Below are 18,091 nucleotides of genomic sequence, written 5' to 3'. Positions count from 1 at the left end.
GCCCCCTATGTCTCCAGAGCGCTCTAACATCTCTCCATCCCACAGCCCCCTATGTCTCCAGAGCGCTCCAACATCTCTCCATCCCACAGCCCCCTATGTCTCCAGAGAGCTCTAACATCTCTCCATGCCACAGCCACCTATGTCTCTAGAGCGCTCTAACATCTCTCCATGCCACAGCCCCCTATGTCACCAGAGTGCTCTAACATCTCTCCATGAGACAGCCCCCTATGTCACCAGAGTGCTCTAACATCTCTCCATGAGACAGCCACCTATGTCTCTAGAGCGCTCTAACATCTCTCCATGCCAGACCCCTATGTCTCCAGAGCGCTCTAACATCTCTCCATGCCACAGTCCCCTATGTCACCAGAGTGCTCTAGCATCTCTCCATGAGACAGCCACCTATGTATCTAGAGCGCTCTAACATCTCTCCAGGCCACAGCCCCCTATGTCTCCAGAGCGCTCTAACATCTCCCCATGCTACAGCCCCCTATGTCTCCAGAGCGCTCTAACATCTCTCCATGCCAGACCCCTATGTCTCCAGAGCGCTCTAACATCTCTCTATGAGACAGCCCCCTATGTCACCAGAGTGCTCTAACATCTCTCCGTCCCAGAGCCCCCTATGTCTCCAGAGCGCTCTAACATCTCTCCAGGCCACAGCCCCCTATGTCTCCAGAGCGCTCTAACATCTCTCCAGGCCACAGCCCCCTATGTCTCCAGAGCGCTCTAACATCTCCCCATGCTACAGCCCCCTATGTCTCCAGAGCGCTCTAACATCTCTCCATGCCAGACCCCTATGTCTCCAGAGCGCTCTAACATCTCTCCATGCCACAGTCCCCTATGTCTCCAGAGAGCTCTAACATCGCTCCATGAGACAGCCCCCTATGTCTCCAGAGCGCTCTAACACCTCTCCATACCACAGCCACCAATGTCTCCAGAGCGCTCTAACATCTCTCCATCCCACAGCCCCCTATGTCTCCAGAGCGCTCTAACATCTATCCATCCCACAGCCCCCTATGTCACCAGAGTGCTCTAACATCTCTCCATGAGACAGCCCCCTGTCTCCAGAGTGCTCTAACATCTCTCCAAGAGACAGCCCCCTATGTCTCCAGAGTGCTCTAACATCTCTCCGTCCCAGAGCCCCCTATGTCTCCAGAGTGCTCTAACATCTCTCCGTCCCAGAGCCCCCTATGTCTCCAGAGTGCTCTAACATCTCTCCGTCCCAGAGCCCTTTATGTCTCCAGAGTGCTCTAACATCTCTCCATGCCACAGCCACCTATGTCTCCAGAGCGCTCTAACATCTCTCCATCCCACAGCCCCCTATGTCTCCAGAGCGCTCTAATATCTCTCCATGCCACAGCCACCTATGTCTCCAGAGCGCTCTAACATCTCTCCATCCCACAGCCCCCTATGTCTCCAGAGCGCACCAACATCTCTCCATCCCACAACCCCCTATGTCTCCAGAGCGCTCCAACATCTCTCCATGCCACAGCCACCCATGTCTCCAGAGCGCTCTAACATCTCTCCATCCCACAGGCCCCTATGTCTCCAGAGCGCTCTAACATCTCTCCATCCCACAGGCCTCTATGTCTCCAGAGTGCTCTAATATCTCTCCATGCCACAGCCACCTATGTCTCCAGAGCGCTCTAACATCTCTCCATGCCACAGCCACCTATGTCTCCAGAGCTCTAACATCTCTCCATCCCACAGCCCCCTATGTCTCTAGAGCGCTCCAACATCTCACCATGCCACAGCCACCTATGTCTCCAGAGCGCTCTAACATCTCCCCATGCTACAGCCCCCTATGTCTCCAGAGCGCTCTAACATCTCTCCATGCCAGACCCCTATGTCTCCAGAGCGCTCTAACATCTCTCCATGCCACAGGCCCCTATGTCTTCAGAGCGCTCTAACATTTCTCCATCCCACAGCCCCCTATGTCTCCAGAGCGCTCCAACATCTCTCCATCCCACAGCCCCTATGACTCATGAGCGCTCTAACATCTCTCCATGCTACAGCCCCCTATGTCTCCAGAGCACTCTAACATCTCTCCATGCAAAGGCCATGCTCCATGCTCATCAGTCAGCACTCATCACTCAGCATCCTTCAAAGAACATAGATCAGCCTGTAGCAGTTGATGCTCAGTCGGTGCTCATCGATCAGCCTGAAGCCATTGATGCTCATCCGTCAGTGCCTATCGATCAGCCTGAAGCCATTGATGCTCATCCGTCAGTGCTCATCGATCAGCCTGAAGCCATTGATGCTCATCCGTCAGTGCTCATCACTAAGCATCCTTCGATGGACATAGATCAGCCTGGAGCCATTGATGCTCATCCGCCAGTGCTCATCGATCAGCATCCTTTCGATGAACATAGATCAGCCTGGAGCCTTTGATGCTCATCATTCAGTGCTCATCACTAAGCATTCTTCGATGGACATAGATCAGCCTGGAGCCATTGATGCTCATCCGTCAATGCCCATCGATCAGCATCCTTCGATGGGCATAGATTAACCTGGAGCCATTGATGCTCATCCGTTAGTGCTCATCGATCAGCCTGAAGCCATTGATGCTCATCCGTCAGTGCTCATCGATCAGCCTGAAGCCATTGATGCTCATCCGTCAGTGCTCATCGATCAGCCTGAAGCCATTGATGCTCATCCGTCAGTGCTCATCGATCAGCCTGAAGCCATTGATGCTCATCCGTCAGTGCTCATCACTAAGCATTCTTCGATGGACATAGATCAGCCTGGAGCCATTGATGCTCATCCGTCAGTGCTCATCGATCAGCCTGAAGCCATTGATGCTCATCCGTCAGTGCTCATCGATCAGCCTGAAGCCATTGATGCTCATCCGTCAGTGCTCATCACTAAGCATTCTTCGATGGACATAGATCAGCCTGGAGCCATTGATGCTCATCCGTCAATGCCCATCGATCAGCATCCTTTGATGAACATAGATCAGCCTGGGGCCTTTGATGCTCATCATTCAGTGCTCATCACTCAGCATCCTTCGATGGACATAGATCAGCCTGGGGCCATTGATGCTCTTCAGTCAGTGCTCATCACTCAGCATCCTTCGATGGACATAGATCAGCCTGGGGCCATTGATGCTCTTCAGTCAGTGCTCATCACTCAGCATCCTTCGATGGACATAGATCAGCCTGAAGCCATTGATGCTCTTCAGTCAGTGCTCATCACTAAGCATCCTTCGATGGACATAGATCAGCCTGGAGCCATTGATGCTCTTCAGTCAGTGCTCATCACTCAGCATCCTTCGATGGACATAGATCAGCCTGGGGCCATTGATGCTCTTCAGTCAGTGCTCATCACTAAGCATCCTTCGATGGACATAGATCAGCCTGAAGCCTTTGATGCTCATCATTCAGTGCTCATCACTCAGCATCCTTCGATGGACATAGATCAGCCTGAAGCCTTTGATGCTCATCATTCAGTGCTCATCACTCAGCATCCTTCGATGGACATAGATCAGCCTGGAGTCTTTGATGCTCATCCGCCAGTGCTCATCGATCAGCATCCTTTCGATGAACATAGATCAGCCTGGAGCCTTTGATGCTCATCATTCAGTGCTCATCACTAAGCATCCTTCGATGGACATAGATCAGCCTGGAGTCTTTGATGCTCATCATTCAGTGCTCATCACTCAGCATCCTTCGATGGACATAGATCAGCCTGAAGCCATTGATGCTCATCATTCAGTGCTCATCACTCAGCATCCTTCGATGGACATAGATCAGCCTGGAGCCATTGATGCTCATCCGCCAGTGCTCATCACTCAGCATCCTTCGATGGACATAGATCAGCCTGGAGCCATTGATGCTCATCCGCCAGTGCTCATCACTCAGCATCCTTCGATGGACATAGATCAGCCTGGAGCCATTGATGCTCATCCGCCAGTGCTCATCACTCAGCATCCTTCGATGGACATAGATCAGCCTGGAGCCATTGATGCTCATCCGCCAGTGCTCATCACTCAGCATCCTTCGATGGACATAGATCAGCCTGAAGCCTTTGATGCTCATCATTCAGTGCTCATCACTCAGCATCCTTCGATGGACATAGATCAGCCTGGAGCCATTGATGCTCATCCGCCAGTGCTCATCGATCAGCATCCTTTCGATGAACATAGATCAGCCTGGAGCCTTTGATGCTCATCATTCAGTGCTCATCACTAAGCATCCTTCGATGGACATAGATCAGCCTGGAGTCTTTGATGCTCATCATTCAGTGCTCATCACTCAGCATCCTTCGATGGACATAGATCAGCCTGGAGTCTTTGATGCTCATCCGTCAGTGCTCATCAATCAGCCTGAAGCCATTGATGCTCATCCGTCAATGCTCACGGATTGGTCAATGTTCAGAGTTCTGTCTTTATTTTTCGGTGCTAAGGGGTTGGCATGTAGCCTCTGATGCTCATAGATTGGTCAGTGTGCTTCAATGTTCATAGATAGGTCTGGAGCCTTCGACAAGCATAGATCTGTCTGCATCATTCAATGTTCAGAGACCTGTCAGTTTATTTCCATGCTCAGGTGTTGGCCTGTAGCCTCATGTGCTCACAGAGTGGTATGTGTCCTTCACCACTCACAATGCTGCCTGGAGCTTTGATGCGGATAGATCAGTCGCAGCCCTTCGATGGTCAATGATTGTTCTGTATGATTGATCATGCCTTGAGTTATCATCCTATATCGTCCTGGGCATCTCCTAGCTCCACTGGTTACTTCCCCGCCTGTAAATCATATCCATCAATACCCCTCTACTTGCAAGCACAGCTATCATACTTGAAGGAATCTATTCCATCTTATCAAAGCTTTTTAAACCACAACCGGTCAAAGAATCCAGAGCTCTTGTCTCCTGACAAGAGCCGAGAGGAGGTGAACATTGCACTGGGCACTTTGTACTTTTTTAAGTTCACTCACTACAGAAAGGAAGGTTTTTTTCCTTGTCAATCCCTATGCACCTAAGGGCTGTTCTGGTCTCCATTACCCCTCAGATCATCATCCCTCAGATCATTACCCTGCAGAGCTGTGACAACTAACAGCTTTGCTAGGAGAAGGCGGCACAACTCCCCCCAAGGGTATCCAGTCACACCCCAACATGGAGGCTGTGACCTGTTGAATAGCACAAGAGAATACAATTCTGAGTCTTATTGTTCAATATTTTCAAGAGACAAACCCCAAGCGAACAAAGGAGAAAACAGCCCGCTATCCACTCAGAAAATCAGCCTACCAACAAGTTTTAGTTGACTGATGTACCATGACCGACGTTAGAGGGGCAGAGTAAAAAAGGACTCTTCCTCGTCAGATCTAATGTTGTTAAGTAACTAGTTTCATAATTTCTACCAATCTGATAGACTGTTTTCAAATTACAGTTAAAACCTGATCGGTTTAAGTTTTTCCTTTTAAATTGTGTTAGGTTTAAACCGATTTTTCTTATCATCCCTGCATTATCCACAGTTCAATCTATTTTGCGCTTTGCGATACACCGGCTGAGTGGTTATTGTTGCTTTTGCCTTGCAACTATAGTGCCTTGATTCCTGCGGGTTCACAGAGCTTTATAAATCCATTTTCATTCATTCATTCATTGCACTTTGATTCCTTCGGGTTCACAGAGCTTTATAAATCCATTTTCATTCATTCATTCATTGCACTTTGATTCCTTCGGGTTCACAGAGCTTTATAAATCCCTTTCATTCATTCATCCATTGCACCTTGATGTTTTTCTTGTTCTCTAAGTAGCCGTTCTGGTTGCTGTCGTGTATATTTACATTCCGTTTACACTTTTGCCTGTGGTGGATCTAATGGGCTGTTTGCGCTTATTTTAGGTATCTTTGTTTATTGTACATGTTTGTTAGTTTTAGTTGTATTTGTATTGTCATGTGCTGCAAACAGACTCAAATAAACTAACAGCAGGCCTCAACCACCTCTCTCCGCTGCTACTAGCCACAGGCTATAACTTCCCCATCTACCTGCCTCGACACGTGCCATCGAGGTAAGCAGCATCAAAGAGTAGAGATTACAACACAGTTTCTGTCGTACAAGTTCAACAGCCTCAGTGTTTTAATAAATCAACTCCAGTATTTGTCTCTCTCTGTGCACCACAAAAATTATTGTTTATATTAATAATATTATTTACATGTGACACTGGGAAATGTATGGATACTAAATAAAATACACCTCTCCACCTGGCCGCCCATTCAGTGAAGCGGGGATCGCTGCCTTTTTTAGGTCATGGTAACTCCAATTACAAACCCACTACGATGAGATACAAAAAATAGCGACAGTGAAAGGTGTTAGCACATATTTCCTAATACGTGATTACCAAATTTCTGATTGCATGCATGTGTGTAAAAATTGAGGCATTAGTTGAGGGGTGTAGGCACCCACCACAAATGATAATCACGTTTCTTGTCACAGTAGATCCTCAAAGTCACTAAATTAATCTGAGCTCAACCCCCTGGATGTGATGGCACATAGAAGACAGCGTTAACTTTGAGGCAATATGTAAAATATTTATACAGTACTAAAAAGGCAATCAAGTAATTTATTTCACAACTCCTGCACTGAATGTCGTGCACAGCCAGAACCCCCCTTTCAATGCGTAGCACACCCTCAGAGCAACCCACAGCTTAACATCACTAACATATCATCCAGCACTCAAGTTACTTTCATATTTTACCATACTAATTCACCACTAATCCTTTGTGGTTTCGGAGTAGTATGCTATTCACCAAAAAAGCACTTCAACACCCATCAGCGGTAAGAAGCGCTATATAAATGCAAACCTTTTTCCATCTTCTATCCCTCCGCTATCCTTCTGAATACAAATCCCTGACTAACCTATCCACCACTCAAATTACTTTCATATTTCACTACACTAATTCACCACTAATCTTTTTTTTGGGTCCAGAATAGCGTGCCACTCACCAAAAAAGCACACTGATGCCTCGTCAGGGGTGGTACGCGCTATATAAATGCATTACAATACAATCATACAATTCTCTGAGCATCATTTAGAACTGTCTCATTTAAAAAAAACACAGTCCTGCACCCAGAAGCCTTCACTTTCTGTCCAACGATTCTCTCACTACTGCCACTAAGGGTTTCCACTCCCTTCTTCACAGCTTCCTTTCGCAGAGGCCTTCACTTCCTGTCCCACAATCCCCACACCACTGCCATCATGGGGTTTCCACTCCCATCTCCACAGCACCCCTTCGCAGTGTCCTTCCCTTACTACCCGAAAACTTCCCCACCACTTATACTAGAGGCTCCCACTCCCATCGCAAACGTCCCTCCTTGGGCGCCGGCTTTACCTCCTTTGAGCTTGAAAGCCATTTCAGCGCCCAAGCCTCTGCCACCCCCAAATCGTCACAGCCCCCTTCCAAGAGCTTTCTTCCCTCACCGCCAACCCTTTACTGATCATCACAGAACAGTTTACCTTCTGAGCCATCCTGGACTCCACTTTACCATGCGAGGGTCACTGTTATCCAGATCACACAATCTCCCTTCTGAAAACCTCCTCCCATCCCTCCCAGCCCATACTGAGACCCGACACTGCACCCGTGAAGATCCTGTGCTGCTCCATGCTGCACCCCTATAGAGCCTGCGCTGCTCCACGCTGCACCCCTATAGAGCCTGCGCTGCTCCACGCTGCACCCTTCCAGATCCTGTGCTGCTCCACGCTGCACCCTTCCTGATCCTGTGCTGCTCCATGCTGCACCCCTATAGATCCTGCGCTGCTCCACGCTGCACCCCTATAGATCCTGCGCTGCTCCACGCTGCACCCTTCCTGATCCTGTGCTGCTCCACGCTGCACCCTTCCTGATCCTGTGCTGCTCCATGCTGCACCCCTATAGATCCTGCGCTGCTCCATGCTGCACCCCTATAGATCCTGCGCTGCTCCACGCTGCACCCTTCCTGATCCTGTGCTGCTCCATGCTGCACCCCTATAGATCCTGCGCTGCTCCACGCTGCACCCCTATAGATCCTGCGCTGCTCCACGCTGCACCCTTCCTGATCCTGTGCTGCTCCACGCTGCACCCTTCCTGATCCTGTGATGCTCCATGCTGCACCCCTATAGATCCTGCGCTGCTCCATGCTGCACCCCTATAGATCCTGCGCTGCTCCATGCTGCACCCTTCCTGATCTTGCGCTGCTCCACGCTTCACCCCTATAGATCCTGCGCTGCTCCATGCTGCACCCCTATAGATCCTGTGCTGCTCCACACTGCACCCTTCCTGATCCTGTGCTGCTCCATGCTGCACCCCTATAGATCCTGCGCTGCTCCACGCTGCACCCCTATAGATCCTGCGCTGCTCCACGCTGCACCCTTCCTGATCCTGTGCTGCTCCACGCTGCACCCTTCCTGATCCTGTGCTGCTCCATGCTGCACCCCTATAGATCCTGCGCTGCTCCATGCTGCACCCCTATAGATCCTGCGCTGCTCCATGCTGCACCCTTCCTGATCTTGCGCTGCTCCACGCTTCACCCCTATAGATCCTGCGCTGCTCCATGCTGCACCCCTATAGATCCTGTGCTGCTCCACGCTGCACCCTTCCTGATCCTGTGCTGCTCCATGCTGCACCCCTATAGATCCTGCGCTGCTCCACGCTGCACCCCTATAGATCCTGCGCTGCTCCACGCTGCACCCTTCCTGATCCTGTGCTGCTCCACGCTGCACCCTTCCTGATCCTGTGCTGCTCCATGCTGCACCCCTATAGATCCTGCGCTGCTCCATGCTGCACCCCTATAGATCCTGCGCTGCTCCATGCTGCACCCTTCCTGATCTTGCGCTGCTCCACGCTTCACCCCTATAGATCCTGCGCTGCTCCATGCTGCACCCCTATAGATCCTGTGCTGCTCCACGCTGCACCCTTCCTGATCCTGTGCTGCTCCATGCTGCACCCCTATAGATCCTGCGCTGCTCCACGCTGCACCCTTCCTGATCCTGTGCTGCTCCATGCTGCACCCCTATAGATCCTGCGCTGCTCCACGCTGCACCCTTCCTGATCCTGTGCTGCTCCATGCTGCACCCCTATAGATCCTGCGCTGCTCCACGCTGCACCCCTATAGATCCTGTGCTGCTCCATGCTGCACTCCTATAGATCCTGCGCTGCTCCATGCTGCACCCCTATAGATCCTGCGCTGCTCCACGCTGCACCCTTCCTGATCCTGTGCTGCTCCATGCTGCACTCCTATAGATCCTGCGCTGCTCCACGCTGCACCCCTATAGATCCTGCGCTGCTCCACGCTGCACCCCTATAGATCCTGCGCTGCTCCACGCTGCACCCTTCCTGATCCTGTGCTGCTCCATGCTGCACTCCTATAGATCCTGCGCTGCTCCACGCTGCACCCTTCCTGATCTGGTCCCTCAGAGCCTTTCTCGGTGCCCGGCTCCTCACCCTCATGCTGTGCTCTTCTTGGTTGCAGGTGGCATTCTGCAGGAGCTGCTTCAGGTGCCCCTGCTTGGTCTCGTGTAGAGCTTCACAGAAGACTTCAAAGGCCCGGGGCCCGCGCTTCGGCAGGAGGTTCAGAAGCTCAATGTTCTGCTTAAAACTCCCACTCTTGGCCTGGAGCATGAGAAAAGAGGCATTTGTAATAAACATCCACATCTTACTGCGGGATGACTATGGGGTGCACTCCACAGCTCGCGTACCTCAATGGCTTCCCTCATGACCATGGTGATGACGTCTTCTTCCACCAGGAGCTCCAGGAGTTCATCCAGTTCCAGCTGCTTGGCCAGGGACACTCGGTTCTTCTTCAAGGCCTGCTGGTGGGCGTCCTGCATGCCCCCCAGCATCCTGCGGGAAAGACACCGGATGTCAGCATGGGTACCAGATCAAATAGCGGTAAATGCTCACGAGCTGCCCAGCACCAGAGGAGGCTCTTACAGATTCACAGAGTCCCAAGCTGCACAGGGGAGTCTTCAGCATGGATATCACCTCCCTCAGTCTCAGAGGAGGATTCCCAGCAGAGACCCTGTCCCATCCCCAACAGATTCAAGTGCTTACACCAGCCCCAGCCCGAAGGAGGACCTTCGCTATGTTTCTGCTCACATTCAACTGCTTATAGCATCCACAGCTGAGAATAGGTTCTTTAGCATGAATCCTATCCCATCTCTGAGAGATTCAAGTGCTTTCAACGTGCCTATGGGAGGATAGTCAGCATCGATCCCATATAATTCAAGTGCTTAGACAAACCCGTCTCAAAGGAGGATCTTCAACATGGATCACATCCCGACTCCTGGAGATTCAAGAGCTAACACCAACTCAGGCTCAGAGGAGGATCGTCAGCATGGATCCCATCCCGTCTCCTGGAGATTCAAGAGCTAACACCAAATCTAGCTCCAAGGAGGATCGTCAACATGGCTCCCATCCCGTCTCCTAGGGATTTAGGAGCAGACATTAACTCTGGCTCACGGGAGGATCGTCAACATGGATTCCACCTGGTCTCCGAGAGATTAACGAGCGTACTCTAGCTCCGAGGAGGATCGTCAGCATGGATCCCATCCCGTCTCCTAGGGATTTAAGAGCTAACACCAACTCTGGAACACAGGAGGATCGTCAGCATGGATCCCATCCCGTCTACTACAGATTCAAGAGCTCACACCAACTCTGGCTCACGGGAGGATCGTCAGCATGGATCCCATCCCATCTCCTAGGGATTTAAGAGCTAACACCAACTCTAGCTCACAGGAGGATCATCAGATAGGATCCCATCCCGTCTCTTAGGGATTTATAAGGTAACACCAACTCTGGCTCACGGGAGGATCGTCAGCATGGATCACATCCCGTCTCCTGGAGATTCAAGAGCTAACACCAACTCAGGCTCAGAGGAGGATCGTCAGCATGGATCCCATCCCATCTCCTAGGGATTTAAGAGCTAACACCAACTCTAGCTCACAGGAGGATCATCAGATAGGATCCCATCCAGTCTCTGAGAGATTAAAGAGCATACATCACTCTAGCTCCGAGGAGGATCGTCAACATGGATCCCATCCCGTCTCCGAGAGATTAAAGAGAGTACACCAACTCTAGCTCACAGGAGAATCATCAGATAGGATCCCATCCCGTCTCTTAGGGATTTAAGAGGTAACACCAACTCTGGCTCACAGGAGGATCGTCAGCATGGATCACATCCCGTCTCTGAGAGATTAAAGAGCGTACTCTAGCTCCGAGGAGGATCGTCAGCATGGATTCCATCTGGTCTCAGAGAGATTAACGAGCGTACTCTAGCTCAAGGGAGGATCGTCTGCATGGATCCCATCCCGTCTCCTACAGATTCAAGAGCTCACACCAACTCTAGCTCCATACCGTCTCCTATGGATTTAAGAGCGTACACCAACTCTAGCTCAGAGGAGGATCATCAGATAGGATCCCATCCCGTCTCTGAGAGATTAAAGAGCGTACTCTAGCTCCGAGTAGGATCGTCAGCATGGATTCCATCTGGTCTCAGAGAGATTAACGAGCGTACTCTAGCTCAAGGGAGGATCGTCTGCATGGATCCCATCCCGTCTCCTACAGATTCAAGAGCTCACACCAACTCTGGCTCAGGGGAGGATCGTCTGCATGGATCCCATCCCGTCTCCTACAGATTCAAGAGCTAACACCAACTCTAGCTCCAAGGAGGATCGTCAGCATGGATCCCATACCGTCTCCTATGGATTTAAGAGCGTACACCAACTCTAGCTCAGAGGAGGATCATCAGATAGGATCCCATCCCGTCTCTGAGAGATTAAAGAGCGTACTCTAGCTCCGAGGAGGATCGTCAGCATGGATTCCATCTGGTCTCAGAGAGATTAACGAGCGTACTCTAGCTCAAGGGAGGATCGTCTGCATGGATCCCATCCCGTCTCCTACAGATTCAAGAGCTCACACCAACTCTGGCTCAGGGGAGGATCGTCAGCATGGATTCCATCTGGTCTCAGAGAGATTAACGAGCGTACTCTAGCTCAAGGGAGGATCGTCTGCATGGATCCCATCCCGTCTCCTACAGATTCAAGAGCTCACACCAACTCTGGCTCAGGGGAGGATCGTCTGCATGGATCCCATCCCGTCTCCTACAGATTCAAGAGCTAACACCAACTCTAGCTCCAAGGAGGATCGTCAGCATGGATCCCATACCGTCTCCTATGGATTTAAGAGCGTACACCAACTCTAGCTCAGAGGAGGATCATCAGATAGGATCCCATCCCGTCTCTGAGAGATTAAAGAGCGTACTCTAGCTCCGAGGAGGATCGTCAGCATGGATTCCATCTGGTCTCAGAGAGAATAACGAGCGTACTCTAGCTCAAGGGAGGATCGTCTGCATGGATCCCATCCCGTCTCCTACAGATTCAAGAGCTCACACCAACTCTGGCTCAGGGGAGAATCGTCTGCATGGATCCCATCCCGTCTCCTACAGATTCAAGAGCTAACACCAACTCTAGCTCCAAGGAGGATCGTCAGCATGGATCCCATACCGTCTCCTATGGATTTAAGAGCGTACACCAACTCTAGCTCAGAGGAGGATCGTCAACATGGATTCCACCTGGTCTCCGAGAGATTAACGAGCGTACTCTAGCTCCGAGGAGGATCGTCAGCATGGATCCCATCCCGTCTCCTAGGGATTTAAGAGCTAACACCAACTCTGGAACACGGGAGGATCGTCAGCATGGATCCCATCCTGTCTACTACAGATTCGAGAGCTCACACCAACTCTGGCTCACGGGAGGATCGTCAGCATGGATCCCATCCCATCTCCTAGGGATTTAAGAGCCAACACCAACTCTAGCTCACAGGAGGATCATCAGATAGGATCCCATCCCGTCTCTTAGGGATTTAAGAGGTAACACCAACTCTGGCTCACGGGAGGATCGTCAGCATGGATCACATCCCGTCTCCTGGAGATTCAAGAGCTAACACCAACTCAGGCTCAGAGGAGGATCATCAGCATGGATCCCATCCCATCTCCTAGGGATTTAAGAGCTAACACCAACTCTAGCTCACAGGAGGATCATCAGATAGGATCCCATCCAGTCTCTGAGAGATTAAAGAGCATACATCACTCTAGCTCCGAGGAGGATCGTCAACATGGATCCCATCCCGTCTCCGAGAGATTAAAGAGAGTACACCAACTCTAGCTCACAGGAGGATCATCAGATAGGATCCCATCCCGTCTCTTAGGGATTTAAGAGGTAACACCAACTCTGGCTCACAGGAGGATCGTCAGCATGGATCACATCCCGTCTCTGAGAGATTAAAGAGCGTACTCTAGCTCCGAGGAGGATCGTCAGCATGGATTCCATCTGGTCTCAGAGAGATTAACGAGCGTACTCTAGCTCAAGGGAGGATCGTCTGCATGGATCCCATCCCGTCTCCTACAGATTCAAGAGCTCACACCAACTCTAGCTCCAAGGAGGATCGTCAGCATGGATCCCATACCGTCTCCTATGGATTTAAGAGCGTACACCAACTCTAGCTCAGAGGAGGATCATCAGATAGGATCCCATCCCGTCTCTGAGAGATTAAAGAGCGTACTCTAGCTCCGAGTAGGATCGTCAGCATGGATTCCATCTGGTCTCCGAGAGATTAACGAGCGTACTCTAGCTCCGAGGAGGATCGTCTGCATGGATCCCATCTGGTCTCCGAGAGATTAACGAGCGTACTCTAGCTCAAGGGAGGATCGTCTGCATGGATCCCATCCCGTCTCCTACAGATTCAAGAGCTCACACCAACTCTGGCTCAGGGGAGGATCGTCTGCATGGATCCCATCCCGTCTCCTACAGATTCAAGAGCTAACACCAACTCTAGCTCCAAGGAGGATCGTCAGCATGGATCCCATACCGTCTCCTATGGATTTAAGAGCGTACACCAACTCTAGCTCAGAGGAGGATCGTCAACATGGATTCCACCTGGTCTCCGAGAGATTAACGAGCGTACTCTAGCTCCGAGGAGGATCGTCAGCATGGATCCCATCCCGTCTCCTAGGGATTTAAGAGCTAACACCAACTCTGGAACACGGGAGGATCGTCAGCATGGATCCCATCCTGTCTACTACAGATTCAAGAGCTCACACCAACTCTGGCTCACGGGAGGATCGTCAGCATGGATCCTGTTAGACCTGGCACCTTGGCGTGAGTTTCCCTTCCACTTTTTGCTGTTGTGCCTCAAATGTTTTGCTGGTGTCTGCTACTCAGGGCACTGCGCCACGGCCAACCCGTGCCGCAGTGCAAGTGCTCCCTACTGTAAAGTGTACCTGTGATTGATGTCCATGATTGGTTCATTGGATTTACTGTTAGTCCCTAGTAAAGTGCACCAGGAGTGCCAGGGCTTGTGAATGCCAACACTGCTAGTGGGCCTGCAGCGCTGGTTGCGCCACCCACAGAAGCAGCCTTAAAATGTGTCCAGGGTCTGCCATTGCAGAACCTACGTGCAGTCTGGTACTGTCACACTGGCTGGGCAAGTGCACACACTTGCCAGCCCCTAAAACCTTCCCTTAACTTCATATTTGTCACCCCTATGGTAGGCCTGAGGGCAGGGTGCATTGTAAGTATAAGGTAGAACATGCCCTGATGTGTGTGGCATGTTCTAATAGTGAATTACTGCCAAATTCGTTTTTCACTATTGTAAGGCTACCAGTTCCCTTCTAGGCCAGTTGGGCTGCTGGAATTATTACACTCTATAATCCCAGCAGGCTCAGGGAACATGGTAGAAATTAATGTTTAGTATGCCTGAACTCAGAATAATAAAATACTTCTTTTAGTAAAGTTTATTTTAATATCCTGTGTTTGCAAATGCTACTTTTAGAAAGTTAGCATTTGCTGGCCTAACCATTTCAGCCCGCCTCTGCTTGGATGTGGACCTGACTGTCTGGTGTGTGTGAGTGACAGGGCTGGGAGTTGACAGGTAGTGATTAGCAGGATGACCCCTTAGTGGGTGGTGGGAGTTTCCCCTGAATGATGCATCAGGCTGTGCCCCTGCCTCCACAATGCTGGCTCCGCCCTCCTGGGGAGCGACTGATGACTCAGCCTGCACCTGGCCCAGGAAGGACCGAAGCCTGTCAACAAGGTGCTCAAGCTGCCCCTGCCTTCACAATGCCGGCTCCGCCCCCCTGGGGAGCGGCTGATGTGCCTGCCCTCACACTGAATGCAGAAGCCAGAAGTACCCACAACAAGTGCTCAGAGACTGGAGCAGTTATGCAGAGGCCCCCCTGGCTTGCTAGAACAAAAGAAACTGGGTATAAAAGAAGGAGCCCTGCTCCTTGTAAATTAGATCCTGTTTGTGCTACAAGAGAAACTCTGCCCGAAGAGAAGGACCTGGAAGGACTACAAGGAGGAGTGCTGACTCTGGCCTGTGTCTGGTGCCTTGCTGCCAAAGGAGAGGAAGAGAAAAGACTACAAGAGACTTTTGCTTTTATTTTGAACTTTGTGCCAAACTCTGCTGAAAGATCTCCAAGGGCTTGCTGTTGAACTTGCCCCCTGACCAGCGCTCCAGGAACAGTGAGCGCTAACCCCTGACCAAGGCATCTGCTGTGTGTGCTGCTTATCGCTGCAGCGCTGATTGAGGAGGACGAGGGCATCCACCCCCCTGCACACCGTAACCGTGGGATCAGCCAGCCGCCCTAGCACCGTGAGGCCCAGCCGCCGCTGGCCCGAGCACCGCGACGGCGTCTGCCTTTCGCCCCACGAGAACAAAGTAACGGAGGACCCGTCCGGTCCAAGCATCGAGGTCTACTGGGCAAGCGCCGTAGACTCCCCCGCAAAGACGGACTGCCGCCCTTCTGTCCTCCCCCGCTATCAGCGTCCTGTCCGACTGCCCCGCTGAAAGGGCATCACCGCGACCGGCACTTTGGCTGGGTACGTCCCGCACTTGGGGACCGTACTGCCACTGCGCCACACCCAGCCGCCGCCGTCAGGACTGAAGAGAAGACTGAGTGAAGGACCTGAGACCCCATCGAGCACCGCCGCCCCCGGGTGACCCGTGACCTGCTGCCTCGAGCCGCAGCTCGCCTCGCCCGTCAAGGAAGCAACGCGACGTGGGACAGCTTCCCCCTGCAGCCGTCCTCTTCGAAGATCACCACAAGAAGTTCAAGGTACTGTCTTTTGCCCTCCACGGTGCGAGCGTCCTGCAACCCGAGCTCGCACCGCGCTGACTGATCTCCGGCACCCCGGGAGCCTCGCAGCGGCTGTCTGCTGGCAGCGCGAGCCGCCCTTGAATCAGAGGCTCGCTCTGCTCTTGGCCCCCGAGGCCCCGCCTGACGCTCTCTGAGGCCCGCGGCCCCCTCTCCCCGAGTCGAGCCCCGCAGGGTGACTCATTTCTGGAGCTGAGACAGCGGAAAGCGCCTTGAAGCGCTCTAAGACACTTGAACCTTCATAAAGCTGGGCAAAAGGCCCAAAAGAGTGCTTTTATCTAAGAACTGTGACTGCTGATAAAGATAACTGGAACCTGCCTACAAGAAAGTAACCAAGACTGTATTTACAAGCCTGCTTGAAACTTATATAAAAGATATATATTTTTACAAATACAGTTTGGTGTCATTGTGTGGTGGGTTGGTGGTGATGGTGTAATGTTGCAAATGTTTAACCCTATATGCCCCAGAGATTAGCCTAAGACTGCTTAAGCCACACTACCTAGAGGGTAAGCAGAGGTTGTCTTGAAGGTAACCCTCAGCCCTGACGGGGAAGAGAGAGGCCCTGCTTGTCGCCAGTGCTGCACTGCGCCAACCAGAGACTCCCCCTTCCTACATTGGACGCAGCGGTGAGGATTCGCGAATTTACATTTGCAGTGTTTTACCTTAGCTACTGACCATTGCATAGTGATTACAGTCCAGTATCTTAGCCACAGACTTTTTGATTCTTAAGTTTGCTAAAGAAGAAGATCCCTAAGTGTTGCAAGCATGCCTGGCACAAACAGCATTGATGGAGGAGAGTCCATAGCCTCTGGTGCACAGGAGCTAGAATGGGATGCATCAAAGCTGGATGACTACACAAAGAAGCAACTGAGTTTTTTTTGCAGGAAACTCAAAGTTCCACACGCAGGGTGCAAAAACAAACCTGAGTTCTACAAAGCCCTGAAGGCCTGGATGGAATCTAGGAAGGCACCTGAGGATCAGGGTGCACCTGTGGATCCTGTGGGTCTGGAAAAACCAGACAGCGTCATTAGCTTTGGCAGAGGCCTGTCGCCAGAGGAGCTGGCAGACAGACAGGCAACCAGGGATCATTAGATAAAGCTGGCAGAATTGAATTTAAAGGGCCAAATGGAGCTTGAAAGCAAAAGGATGGCTCTGGAAGAGCGAAAACTCCAATTGGAGTATGATGTGAAGATGAGGGAGATGAGTCTAAAAGAGAAAACCTTGGATCATCCTCCCTCTGGTGGCAGCGCAATGCCGGTGCAGGTAGAGTCAAGAGTGCACATCCCCAAAGATGTAGTTAAAGAGTTCTTTAAGGGGGATGACATAGGACAGTGGTTTAGGGCATATGAGGTAGCCATGTTTTCCCACCGGGTCCCTGAGAAGGATTGGGGAGCGGGGTTATGGGGAAGGTTCCTTAGCGAAGGGCGGGACACCCTGCTAGATTTGCCCACTGAAGACCAGAGGTCCTATCCCCATATGAAAGAAGCTTTAATGACCAGGTATGGGCTTACCCCTGAAATGTATAGGCAGAAGTTTAGGGGGTGTAATAAGCGGCCTGGGAGTACGTATGTGGAGTTTGTGACTTTTTTTTGCAGAGCACTGGATGGTTGGGTGAAGGGTAACAAAGTGAATGATTTTCAAGGTCTCTTTGATTTAATTGCATGGGAGCACTTGTCTGATCAATGTTTTCCTGAGTTACGCCAGCACCTGATTGATAGCAAGTTGTCCAACCCGAGGAAGCTTGCTGAGGAGGCGGACCGCTGGCTCAGCACCAGGGTCCACAAGGGTCCAGTGGGAGACTCCGCCAAGGGTGGGCAGGGTCCCCAGCAGAAGAGTGGGGGGGACAAGGGAAAACAGAAAGGGTTCCAAAAAGGCCCCCAAAGTAATCCCCAAGGGGACCAGCAGAAAGGTTCTCAGCCTCCCCCACCCCCAAAGCAGAATGGGGCCCCGACAGGTAGACCTGTTCCAAAGGG

At 51.5% G+C, this 18,091-nt stretch overlaps 1 protein-coding gene across 2 annotated transcripts in view; it reads right to left on the bottom strand.

Annotated features, from left to right (window-relative positions):
- Window positions 1–18,091, bottom strand: part of CASP2 (caspase 2) — a 182,307-nt gene that overhangs the window by 147,630 nt on the left and 16,586 nt on the right. For both annotated transcript variants that reach the window (XM_078655848.1, XM_078655849.1), the window contains exons 2-3: window positions 9,664–9,808; window positions 9,410–9,577 (exon numbers count right to left, since the gene is read on the bottom strand). In XM_078655848.1, the coding sequence (XP_078511974.1) occupies window positions 9,410–9,577; window positions 9,664–9,807 (312 nt within the window). In that variant the 5' untranslated portion in view covers window position 9,808. The remainder of the gene's footprint in view (window positions 1–9,409; window positions 9,578–9,663; window positions 9,809–18,091) is intronic.

The sequence above is a fragment of the Lissotriton helveticus genome, chromosome 7 (genome assembly GCF_964261635.1).
Source record: "Lissotriton helveticus chromosome 7, aLisHel1.1, whole genome shotgun sequence".
Taxonomy (NCBI): domain Eukaryota; kingdom Metazoa; phylum Chordata; class Amphibia; order Caudata; family Salamandridae; genus Lissotriton; species Lissotriton helveticus.
This window is presented reverse-complemented; position numbering and strand designations above follow the sequence as displayed.